This window comes from Ochotona princeps, chromosome 14, assembly GCF_030435755.1.
Source record: "Ochotona princeps isolate mOchPri1 chromosome 14, mOchPri1.hap1, whole genome shotgun sequence".
NCBI lineage: Eukaryota > Metazoa > Chordata > Mammalia > Lagomorpha > Ochotonidae > Ochotona > Ochotona princeps.
Window position 1 is genome coordinate 57,490,423 of NC_080845.1, and position 13,402 is coordinate 57,503,824.

General features: G+C 41.3%; 1 protein-coding gene across 3 annotated transcripts in view; it reads left to right on the forward strand.

Annotated features, from left to right (window-relative positions):
• Positions 1-13,402, forward strand: part of KIF27 (kinesin family member 27) — an 82,360-nt gene that overhangs the window by 23,111 nt on the left and 45,847 nt on the right. For 2 of the 3 annotated variants that reach the window (XM_058672617.1, XM_058672616.1), the window contains exons 5-6: positions 4,116-4,259; positions 7,018-7,224. In XM_058672617.1, the coding sequence (XP_058528600.1) occupies positions 4,116-4,259; positions 7,018-7,224 (351 nt within the window). The remainder of the gene's footprint in view (positions 1-4,115; positions 4,260-7,017; positions 7,225-13,402) is intronic. The other variant, XM_058672618.1, reaches the window with a different exon arrangement.

Here is a 13,402-nt window from a genome sequence, read left to right on the forward strand (position 1 = left end):
TATAACTATGTATGTATATGTATATTACACATGCTGAGATCAGAATTTTTTTTCATAACAAACACTTGCATTTAGCATTTTTTGTTGTTTGTTTAAATTTCATTTAATATGAAGGGCAGAGAGAGACAGAGCTCTGCTCTTTCATTCCCCAAATGCTCCCAGTAGCAGAAGCGGCCAGACTGAAGCTCGGGCTTGCATCTCCCACCAGAGGGGCAGGGGTCCATGTGCGGGAGCTGCCACCTGCTGCCTGTCAGGGTTGCGTTAGCAGCAAGCTGGGATCTGGAGCAGAGCTGTGCATGTGACATTATTAATGCCCCTGGCTTTGACACAGACACCATGAAAGAGTCTGAGGGTCTCTGTGGAGCCAACTGTGAGAACCACTGGTCTGTTACTAACAGTTGAATATTCAAATATAAGCGTTAAGGTATTCCTTTTAAAATTATGACTTTTTTTTTTAAAGGTAACAACTACCCTATTTGTTCATTTCTTAGTTTAAGACGTGATGGTGCAGGAAGTGTAAGTAATTGGTAACTTGAATTTTGGAGTGTATATAGAAAATACTTTTTCTTCATGCTTCTAAGATAGTTGACATTGGAAGCTCAGAAAACCCACTACTTGGAGTTGGGTGAGTAGTAACTACTCTTCTACTGGTTGGAAACTGAATCTTCAATCTTGCTGAGCTTTTTATAGATCATGGTCTTTCTCTCTCATTCTCCCTGTTTAAATATTTTTGTTGGAATGGCAGATTCACAGAGAGAGGGAAAGAGGAAGAGAGAGAAGGAGCTTGCATCCGCAGGTTCACTCGCAAATGGCCACAATGGCCAGAGGTGAACAGACCTGAAGCCAGGAACCAGGGCCCCCCTCCAGATCTCCCACATGGGTATAGGGTCCCAAGACTATGGGCCATCATCTGCTGCTTTCCAAGGTCACAAACAGGGAGCTGGATAGGAAGTGGAGCAGCCAGGACACAACCCTATGCCCTTGGAGGATGCCGGCACTTGGAGGTGGAGGTTTAGCTGGTTGAGCCGACACACCAGTCCTCAGATGTGGTCTCTTAGATGGTCTTGAAAAAGAGTGTCCACATAAGATTATTTGGGAGAAATGCTAGATTGCAGAAAGAAAAAAAAAATTTTTGTTGCAAGACATGTCAGAACTTTGAAAATGCTCATGAATATTAAAAATCTTAAAATGGCAGACATAACAGTGTTTTCAGTTTGTCATAAGTGAAGCCAGGCATTGTATTGTAACAGCCGGAGCTTCTTCTTAGGGTGCCTGAATCCCGTGTTGAAATCCTGGGGTTCATGTCCCATGTTCACTCTGCATCTGACTTTCTGCTCATGCCCAGCCAGGGAGGCAGCAGGAGATGATGGCTCAAGTGCTTGGGGTCCCTGTTGCTCATGAGGGAGACCCTGAGGGGGTTGTGGCTTCTGACCTCAGCACGGCCCAGCCCTGGCTGTGTGCAGCCTTTAGGGAGTGAACCAACAGGCGATAGATTCATTTGTCTTTTCCTCTCATATATAAAAATAAATAAGCATTAAAATGATTTGAAATGGATTCACTTGTCTAGAATCTTGTGAGAAGATAATCTCCTATGTCTCTTAAAAAATGGTTTTTCACATTTCCTTTCTTTTTTCTTCTGTGGGGCAGAGGGCCATAATAGTTAAAAACTTGGGTTCAAAAGTCCCAGGATTTAAATCCTGCTCACTAACTCCTGGACCTGAGGCAAACCCTTCACCTCTCTGTGCTTCCCTCTCCTCATCTGTAAGATGGAAGCAGTAACAGTCTTGTGAAGGTGAGAGCGGTGCCTGTCTGGCGGCACAGCAGTCATCCTCTGACAATGCCCTCCAGTGTCTTCCTCCTCTGTGCCCAGGATGTGCAACAGTGGCAGCTAAAAGGGTTGCCCTCGTTCTGGTGGTGGGCGGTAAGAATGCTTGCCCAAGATAAGATGAAAGGCTCTTCAGAGATGGCGTAATAGCTGAAGTATTGCTAGGAAAGTAAATGTCATTGTGAAGTTAGCGTCTTCTTTCTAGAAACTGCCAGTGTTCTAACCTTGGATTTTCACCTCTAGTAAATTACTGAAACACTGCATACTTTCATAAATAAATCTTAAGGAATGTACTTGCTTTATTTATACAAAATTGGAGCACAGGACGAGTATGTGGAGATAATATATAGAAAACTATAACATAGATATTAGATGAAACTGTTATAAAGCAAGTATATAATATAATATAAAACAAATATTCAGAATCTGAGTGTAATTTAAGTTTCTCACATAATTAGTTGCCCATAGAATAAAGATGTCATCTATTGACATATTTTATCACTATTATTATTATTTTAAAAAGACATTTATTTGGGAGGCAGAGTTACAATGAAAAGGGAGAGAGAGAGGGAAAAAGGGCAAGCATCCATCTGCTGGTTCACCCCCAAATGACTGCGGTGGCTGGAGCTGGAGCCAGGAGCCAGCAGCAGCTCTGGGGTCTCCCACGGGGGTACCGGGTATCAAGCAGCTGAGCCATCCTCTACTCCTTTCCCACACTCATTAGCAGGAGGCTAGGTCAGAAGTAGAGCAGCTGGGGTTTGAACTTGGTTCCCATATGGGATGCCAGTGCCTTGGGTAGTGACTTCACCTACGGCACATATTGTCTAGAATACTGAGTCATGCTGCTTTGATGGTTGTATCACAATGTAAGAAGGATCTTGATGCATGTGCTTTCTGCTTCTTTTGTGATTTAAGCAGCCCATGCAGAGGAAACAAGGGTGGCCCACTTGCTGGGTGGGCATTTAGCCTAGCAGTTAAGACACTGGTTAACAATGCTTACATCCTGTATCAGAGTACCTGTGTTTGATACCTGGTTCTGGCACCCTCATGGGAGACCCGGATTGAGTTTCCAGCTCCTGGCTTCAGCCCAGCTCAGCTTCATCTGTTGCTGACAGTAGCAGATGAGAGCCCTGTGTCTCTCTGCTTTTCAGATATATAAATACATTAGTAAATAAATAAATCTTAGGACAATTCTCACAAACTTACAAACATCAGTTTGTAGGATCTCAGTAACTTGCGGTGTTGGCGTGGTGACTCAACTGGCTAATCCTGTGCTTGCAAGCTCTGGCATCACATGACAGTGTGTGTCCTGGCTGCTCCACTTTCCATCCAGCTCCCTGCTTTCCAAAACAAACAACCAACAAAAAAATTTTTGTAAGATGTATTTATTTTATTACAAAGTCAGATATACAGAGAGGAGGAGAGACAGAGAGGAAGATCTTCCGTCCGATGATTCACTCCCCAAGTGAGCTGCAACGGGCCGGTGTGCGCCGATCCGAAGCCGGGAACCTGGAACCTCTTCTGGGTCTCCCATGCGGGTGCAGGGTCCCAAAGCTTTGGGCCATCCTCAACTGCTTTCCTAGGCCACAAGCAGGGAGCTGGATGGGAAGTGGAGCAGCTGGGATTAGAACTGGCGCCCATATGAGATCCCAGGGCGTTCAAGGCGAGGACTTTAGCCGCTAGGCCATGCCGCCAGGCCCCAAAACAAAAATCTTCTAAAAAATTTTTTTAAAATTTGATTTTTATTGAAAAGGCAGAATTACAGAGAGTTGAGGCAGAAGAATGATCTTGTACCCAGTGATTCACTCCCCGAATGGCCACAGCTGAGCCAATCTGAAGCCAGCAGCTTCTTTGAATCTCCCACACTGGTGCAGGGGCCAGGGCCCTGGGCCATCCTCTACTGCTTCGCAGGCCATAAATGGGGAGGTGGATGGGAAGTGGCGCATTTGGGATACAAACCAGCACCCATAATGGGATCCCGGTGCGTACAAGGTGAGGATTTAGTCACTAGGCCATCATGCCAAGCCCCCAAAATAAACAAATCTTTAAAAAATAATAACCTTAGTAACTCAGATTTTCATTTAGACAAAATAAAAAAATCAAGAAGGCATTTATGTCTTTATGGTAATTAATTCCTTCTTAGAAAGAAGCCAGAAAAACCTGAAAATGAAAATGCTAAAAAAATACGAGACACCAGCAAGCTCTCATGAGATAGCTGTTTGTGTGGTGGTACGTGGACTCTGCTTAGTTTTTCTGTGTGGGTATTACCTGCACCTTCTTTCCCTCCTAGTGTGCACTTGCTGCTGACGAAGTTGTCTTTAATCAGAAGGAGCTTGAAGTGAAGGACCTAAAGAATCAAGTGCAGATGATGGTCCAGGAAAACCAAGGACATGTTGTATCTTTGAAAGAAGCACAAAAAGTAAATAGATTGCAGGTAGGGTTTCTTGATGTATCTATCTCTGTAAATTGAATTAAATGGTACCTAATTAAACAGGATAGCATCTTCAAATATGAATAGAAATGCTTCCACAAAGTGTTTTAGTTGAAGAATTCAGAACATAGGTTCTTGAAAAAATTATTTTAGTTCTCCCCCCTAAATCAGCTTAAAAGCAAAACATTTTTATTGTTAGCTTGTTTTCTGTTTCACAGATATGAAGATAATTCCCAGGAATTTGAACATTGTGTTTCGGTTATTTTTCCAAACTTTCTCCCCTCTGTTGTTTGCCAAAGTTCTGTGCAATACAACATTGTTGAGTTGGAAAGTAAGCAAACAGCTTAAACTTTTAAATTTGTTATCCTTTTACCCCATGTGTGCTTTGCTATTTTTTAAGATGTGTTTTTTATTGGAAAGTCATATATACAGAGAGGAGGAAAGAGAGAGAGGAAGCTCTTTCGTCTGTTGATTCACTCCCCAAGTGACCACAATGGCCAGAGCTGTGCTAATCCTAAGCCAGGAGCCTGAATGCTCTTCTAGGTCACCCACGCAGATGCAGAGTCCCAAGGCCTGTTTTCCCAGGCTACAAGCAGGGAGTTGGATTGGAAGCGGAACAGCTGGGATTAGAACCAGCGCCCATATGAAATTCCAGTGCATGCAAGGGTAGGACCTTAGCCACTAGGCTACCACACTGGGCCGTGTGCTTTGCTTTTTACTTCGGTCAGGTTTGTCTAATTCCCTAAGCTTGCCTATAATTAACATGGATATGCATGCAGAACAACGTGGTATAATAAATATACTCCCTGACTGATTTCTCCCATCCCTGAATAGTTAATGTCATCTCAGACTTTGAACTTCCTATCAAAGAGGAATGAAATAATCTGATCCTGGGCCCGGCAGCGTGGCCTAGAGGCTAAGGGCCTCACCTTGAACGCCCTGGGATCCCATATGGGCGCCGGTTCTAATCCCGGCAGCTCCACTTCCCATCCAGCTTCCTGCTTGTGGCCTGGGAAAACAGTCGAGGATGACCCAAAGCCTTGGGACCTTGCACCTGCATGGGAAACTTGGAAGGAAGTTCCTGGATCCCGGCTTCGGTTCGGAACAGCACTGGCCGTTGCACTCGCTTGGGGAGTGAATCATCGATCGGAAGACCTTTCTGTCTCTCCTCCTCTCTGTATATCTGACTTTCCAATAAAAATAAATAAATCTTAAAAAAAAAAAAGAAATAATCTGATCTAGCACATGTTGGATTTTGATTTTGATATTTTTTCCTCTTCATAACAGTTCTAGTTGTGCAGTAAGTTCAAAACATTAACTAAAATGTATACAAACCCAGATGTACTGTTCAATTATTTACGGATGGGAGTACAGCTGGGTAACCATGCCTACCTAGATCAAAGGTCGAAAGCCAGTCCCCAGAAGTCTGCCGTGCCTCCTTCTAATCCCTGTCCTCCCCTCAGAAAAAGCTGCTCCCCTGACTTGAGTGGCTTTGGTCATTTCCTTGCTTCTCTTACTATTTTACCATCTCTGGATTAATCCTTAACCGCTAAAGTTTGGTTTTTGGAAGTTTTACATAGTTAATATGTATTCAGTATCTGGTTCTTTGATTGAAATAGTAATGCATGTATGTCTGTGTGTATGTGTGGTGGGGGGCTTGTTTTTGTGTATTTTTTTTACACATGTTGTCGATGTTTCTTTCGGATTTGTGTCTGAGAGTTGAACTGGTATGTCATAAATTGATATAAAGTCTCTTTAGTAGGTTAACCCAGTCTGTTTTCATTTGATGTGTGTTCTCACCACCTCAAGTGTTTGTTATTTTTTTAATAAGATTTACTTATTTTATTGCAAAGTCAGATATACAGAGAGGAGGAGAGACAGAAAGAAAGATGTTCTATCTATTGGCTCACTCCCCAAGTGGCCACAACAGCCAGTGCTGAGGCAATCCAAAGCCTGGAGCCAGGAGCTTCTTCGGGGCCTTCCACGCGGGTACAGGGTCCCAAGGCTTTGGGCCTTCCTGCTGTACTTTCCCAGGCCACAAGCAGGGAGCTGGATGGGAAGTGGAGTGGCAGGGACACCAACCTGCACCCATTTGGAATAGCAGCGCTTGCAAAGGGAAGATTAACCAATAGCCATTGTGAGAGATCCGGAAATTTTTTCTATTTTGATATAGCACATGCGAATTATGAAGAATTACATTTTTTGTTTATATAACTTTGTGCTTATAAAACAAAGACTATTGTAGAGCTTTTCTGATTGAAAATGCTGTAAACATTGCAACTACCAGGTGGCTGAATTCTGTCTCTGAGCTTTGTGCTTGCTTTTCTTTGGAGTAAAGGCTCACTTGACCACATCTGTTACCATGCATCCTTTGTCTAACTTTGCTGCGGCCTTTACTACCTGAAGTTCTTACTCCACTTTTCTGCTTTCTTGTCTCTTTTCTTCAGTTTAACTCAAAGTTGACAGTTTTATAAAGACAGCTAATGAGAAGCGCTGTTGGTTGGCAGAGCAGCCAGTCATGGTGGGTGCGGCATTGCCTGAGTATTTGGCCTTTTTGCCTGGGCTTGTGCTGCTGCTATTACAAATGTGTTGCCTCTCAGCACAGTCCTGCTAACTTGGGAACACAAAGAGGCTGGTCTTTGGATAAATGGTGTTTAACTTTGTTGTTAAGGTAGTTGTGATTTGGTCAGTGTAAAATTAAAATTTTAATATCAATCTATATGTGTAATGTTTTCCAAATTCTCGTTTCTCTTCTGCAAAGAATGAAAAAATAATAGAGCAGCAACTTCTTGTGGATCAGCTGAGTGAAGAACTAACAAAACTTAACCTGTCAATGACTTCCTCAGCTAAGGAAAATTGTGGAGATGGGCCTGATGCCAGGATCCCAGAAAGGAGACCACATACCGTGCCATTTGATACTCGCTTGGGGCATTGTATTTATATTCCCTCAAGACAAGATGCCAGGAAGGTAAAGTCCAGCCATTAATCTTTTTTACGTTTTGAGATTTAAAATATATAGAATATCCAATTGCATGCATATAGTCTCAGTATTTTTGTTTGGTTTTACAGGATTTTCTATATATACTTTCTTTTAAACATGCTTCTTTTCTGTAAAAAAAAAACAAGATATTGCATAATTACTTAGAAGCAATATTTGAATCAAAATGATGTCCACACTTCATCACGGAAAAAGCTGTGATTTGCCATTATATTTTCAGACATGACTAAGTTTGATATTTTGAAATTTCTGTAACTATTCAATTGGAGTGTTTATCTTCACTTATTTGGTCTTATTTTTAAAATGATATCATTCAGTCTTGCAAGTTGATGTAATAAAGATATATGGGAAAGTTTATAAAAAAGCACATGAAAATGTTTTAATTTTTATCTAACATATTGGGTGATAAATGTAAGCATACTCATATTTCTCTTGAAAAATTATCGAATCTCTGCTATGAAAGAGGAGAGCTAGTAGGCTCTTGAATTTTTTTTCCCTTTTTTGGACAGTAAATAGCAATGCACGATTTATTGAAAAGGAGAAACTTGCTGCCATAACAGGTTGGGTCTGCAAGGGAAGAGTTGCCCGGAATTTTGGGCTCTATTCACCAGTTTTATGAAGGGAAATGATGTGGAATCTACATGGTGGTTGCAGAGGGCTAAGAAATATGACAGTCAAGTTGTCTATGAGCAGCGTCAAACAGTATCTGTAAGGACGGGGTAACATGGCGGGCTGTGTGGAGGGTTCTGTGAGGTTCTATGAGGTTCTGTGAGGACAGTGCCCAGCGCACTGGCCTCAACACGTGTCCCAGGCTTCAGTGCCACAGCGTGGAGGAGGCAGAGCGGGTACCATCCTTGTTTCTACGCTTTCATCACTTTTGAGATCAATTACAGTAGAAGCTTGCTTTTCTTTATTATATGCTCTATACATATTGGAGAAAAAGAACAAAAACTTTTATTTTTAAAGTATATATATAAAGAATATTATTTGTCATAGCTAAAACACATAATAACTTTATAGGTTTGATTTAATTGTTAATTGATTTGTTGATTTTTTTCTCACATACTTCCCTACTGTTGGATATTTAAATTATATTTTGGTAACTCTTATATGAACAATCAAATACCAAAATGGAATAATAGGATGTGACCTATGCAGAATTTTGAAAGAAACTGCCTGTAAACTAAGTAGTGTGCACATAAATAAAAGAAAAATGTTAATAAGATTAAAGGAAAAGGAGGAAAAAACTCAGTTGTCCCAATTCCTACCACAAACACCTGATGGATTACAAATCCACATTTTGATTTAAACTTACAGAGATAAAACATAGAATTCTGCTTTTTCAGCATTATGAGTATAATTAAAGCCACAAATCTACGTTATGCACACTTAAAAGGTACTTTGGAAAGAATTATTAAAAAGGTGGTTCACTCATTACTTAGGTTTAATTCTTTTTTTTAAAATATTTATTTATTTTTATTACAAAGTCAGATATACAGAGAGAAGGAGAGACAGAGAGGAAGTTCGTCCATCCGATGATTCACTCCCCAAGTGAGCCACAACAGGCGGTGCTGTGCCGATCCGGACGCAGGAACCAGGACCATCCTCCAGGTCTCCCATGCAGGTGCAGGGTCCCAAAGCTTTGGGCCGTCCTCGACTGCTTTCCCAGGCCACAAGCAGGGAGCTGGATGGGAAGTGGAGCAGCTGGGATTAGAACCAGCGCCCATATGGGATCCCGGGGCGTTCAAAGTGAGGACCTTAGCCACTAGGCCACAGCCCTGGGCCCACTTAGGTTTAATTCTATGCCAAAATGCTGATAGAAGTCTGTTCTGTTACACTGATTGTAAGACTGACACATTTTTTAAAAAAAGATTTATTTTTATCAGAAAGTCAGATACACATAGAGGAAGATCTTCTGTCTGATGATTCACTCCCCAAGTGGCCACAATGGTCAGAGCTGCACCAATCTGAAGCCAGGAGCCAGGAGCTTCTTCCAGGTCTCCCAGATGGGTGCAGAGTCCCAAGGCTTTAGGACGTTCTCGACTGCTTTCCCAGGCCACAAGCAGGGAGCTGGATGGGAAGCAGGGCTGCTGGGATTAGAACCAAATGGGATCCTGGCAAATTCAAGGCAAGGACTTTAGCTGGTAGGCTACCACTTTGGGCCCAAACTGACACATTTTTCCTCACATTTTATCATAATTGATGGCTTTTTCTCAGTGATAAAAAATAATGGTGTGTCTTACAATTGATAGCATTTTAGATTTGATGAACTGTAGCGAATAAGAAATAAAATAGCTTAAAAATACCACTTTCTGTTCTTGAAATGATTATCTACTAAGAAAATCAACCAAAATGTTCTTAGTGGTATACTTTTTTCCCCACCTCTCATCCACCCATGCCTTTTTTTTTTAGATGATATACTTTTTAAACTTTCTATAATTTTGCAAATTGAAAAAGATCAAAATAATTGTACATTATTTTATCTTTTACTAAATGACTTAGAATTGTGTTGAGTCATAGAATTCCTGTGCAACACTCCACACTTAGGGGTTAACAGCCTCTTCCGTTTTTGTCTTTCACGTGAAGGCCATGTTTTCCTCACAACATGGTCACCTGCTTCATTTTGGTTCTCAGCCGCTTCCTTGCACACAGGAGTACCCATGGTGAAGAAGGGCGGAGGGATTTGTCTGCTGGGCGTTGAGCAGGCACTGTGCTGACACACAGCTTCTTCCTGTAGAGCAAGAAGCAGGGAAATTAGAAATCACATCTCCTAAACCTTTGCAGAACTTTTACTTGACCTACAAGACTAGTCATGTGAAAGCTGCAGTCATAATGAATGAGTTATGTAGAGTTTTAGCAATCTACCGATGTGCTAAAAATCCAGTGAATTATTAAGAGACTATTTTATGGCATAGTAATGAAATCGGAATACAACATTTTCAGTCTAGATTACTTTGCGAGAGCAACCAAGTTGGTGAAGAGCCTTGGGGAAAATCTGAAATAGCTTCAGATGAAGTCTGTAAGAGGGAATGCCGTGACTGGCTTCAAATATTTGAAAACTTATTATTATTATTGATAGATATTGTCTTTAAAAGTTAGGATCAGGGCCTGCGTGGTAGTCTAGTGGTTAAAGTCCTCACGTTGTATGTGCCAGAATCCCATGTGGGCGCCGGGTTGTGTCCTGGCCGCTCTGCTTCCCATCCAACTCCCTGCTTGTGGTCTGGGAAAGTAGTAGAGGACAGCCCAAAGCCTTGGGACCCTGTACTGGCATGGGACACCTGGAAGAGGTTCCTAGCTTCTAGCTTCAAATCAGCTCAGCTCCAGCCATTGCAGCCACTTGGGGAGTGAACCAGCGAATGCAGTATCTTTTGCTCTGTCTCTCCTTCTCTCTGTAAATATGACGTTTCAATACAAATAAATAAATAAATCTTTAAAAAAATAAATTAAGTTAGGATCAGTGGGAGGAAGCACTAAGATAATACAAAGGAGGAATTGCTAATGAGAATTGCCAAAAATGTCTTGTGAGTCCCCAGAACTTCTGAGGACTGTCAAAGCAAATCTGGGGGTGCAGGGGCTAGATGATAATTTGCACTCTTGTAGAGGGTAGAAACACGAGCTGATTGAACTGTGTAACCTTTCCAGTATTTTCTTTCCCAAATTGTGACTATGCAATTCTAAGGGAAAATGGCTAGAACTTAAAAATTGTCTTTTAGACAGATATTCCTCAGCTAGATTACTAATCTATTTTTTAGTATTTGTATTATGATCAGGATTGTTTGTTTGAGTACTATTGGAAGATGCTAAGATATCCCTGGTGGTAAGCTGCAAATGCAGAAGTAGTTGAGGTAGAACCCAGCACTTCCAAAGGAAGAAGTTGAGTCATAGAAGCTTTTGCAAGCCTTTTGCAAGAGGCGAACAGCCATTATATTGGGTTGAAATGACTGTTCAAGAATGTTACTTACTGCATGGTTCTCACCAGTGTAAATTAGCAAGTGTTTCTTGTAACAGACCTCACTTGGTGTTTATTATTAAACTGAACAAAGTTCAACTCCAAAGAAAAGGCTTCATTTGCTTTTGAAGTAATGCCTAAACCCTGACATGACAAACTATCACAATTGCCATACTAGGGTATTGTGCTTTTTAGATATATGCTTGTGCTTAAAAGAAGATAAAAGAAAAAAGATGTATTTAATAGAATGACAGCGAAGGGAGAGAGAAAGAAATCAGTCTTCCATCATTCCATTTACTACTAGTTCATTTCCTGAAATGCCTGTAATACCCAATTTAGGCCAGCCAAAGCCACGAGCTAGAAACTCCCAGGTCTCCAGTGTAGTTGGCAGGAGGCCAAGTATTTGGGCTATTATCTGTTGCTTTCCCATGTGCATTAGCAGGACATGGAGCAGCGAGGACTTGAATAGGTGCTCCAACACGAGATGACATCATTGTAAGTGGTGGCTTAACTTGCTCTACCACAGTATAGCCTACTCATAGTTTTTTGGTTGGTTCTTGTATAAAGAATTCCTCTCCCTTTTCACACCCCATGCTCTAGAATTGGGAGCCCAGCTGGAAAACTTTACCCTGCCACTTTCCAATCTGGTATTGATGTGACACATGGTCTAACTAGATGACCAACAGTGGAGACTCAAAAATCGGATATAAGATCTCAGTACCGTGTAGGGCTTTTTTGGGGAGGAGATACACAAGAGACAAGTTGCCAGCTAATTGGATCTTTAACATCGTGTGATGCATATATTTCATTAACAAGGTGTCTTCAAAAATCTCAGAAACTGTATTTTAAGAAACCTAAGCATACGTTTAGTTTCACTAAAACTTGACTTAAATTTAAAAAAAAGAAAAATTGTTAGAGAGCTCTCCCAGTGGCTGGTTAACTCCCCAAAATGCATGCAGCAGTTAGCGCTGTACTGTGTGTCAAAGCTGAGAGTCAGCAGCAGGCCTTCCCGTGGAGACTCGGTTACTTGAGCCGTTTCTGCTGCTCCCCATTGTCTGCACTGTCAGAAAGCTGGCATTGGGAGCTGGATCCAGGACTTGAACCCAGCCGCTCTGATGTGGGACATAGGCATCTTACTGGCCAGAATAATTGTGTGCTCCTGTAAAGGCAACTTTTAGCTTCTTGTTGTTCAAGGTCATTAAGTACATATTTGATTTAATATCTAAGGTTCTAAGAGTGGCCCAAAATGTTTATATATTCTGTGGTATTATTAATTCAGCTGCACTACCACATGTAAAGTGTGAGTAAATACATCTGGGACTGTTTTGCCCCAGGAGAGGGAGTGCGAATGGCTTTAGGTCTCTTCCGTGGTATGATGGGGACTAGGTGGGAGACAAACCTTAGTTCTCCGAGTGTCTTGAACAGACTGAGAGGTGAACACATTGACTGGGGTTGCCTACATTATGCTTGAGAACTGGGATGTTTTCCATGCCTCTGTTTGGTTTTGTTTTTGAATACCATTTTTTTGTGAACTATAATTGAAGAACTTCCTAGAAGAGAGCTGGGTAGGTTCTGAAAGAAGTATTTGTCTATGAGGCATAATAGTACTGTGTAATTAATTTTGGCTTTTTCAGGGGAGCATATTTTCTTTTTTTAATTTTTTTTATTATTATTGATTACATTGCATTATGTGACACAGTTTTATAGGCACTGGGATTCCCCCCCCACCCATCCCCCAACCCCCCATGGGTGATTCCTCCACCTTGTTGCATTACCACAGTTCAAATTCAGTTGGGATTCTTTCATTGCAAGCATCTACCAAGCATAAAGTCCAGCATCTTATTGTCCAGATAAGTTCAACGGTTTCTTGGGGAGACCATGTCTGGTCTGAAGGTGGAGCTGGCAGAGTATCATTCCAATCAATTAAAAGCCCCGACATAACATCAGTAACAATTTATAACGTTATGGAATTAGTTGACATGGTATTGAGTAACCAATATGTTAAAAGAGAAAAAAAAAGAATGCAAGTTCTGAACCACATCATGTGACTTCTACATTGACATTTCAGTTATTAGTTTATATACAACTGGGTGCTATAGACCTTAAAATGGCTATAAATTACTATTCAGCTATCTCATGTCTATTTTAATTTTAGTATTTAGCAGTTCATAGCGTTGAAGCATGATTTTGCTGAACCTG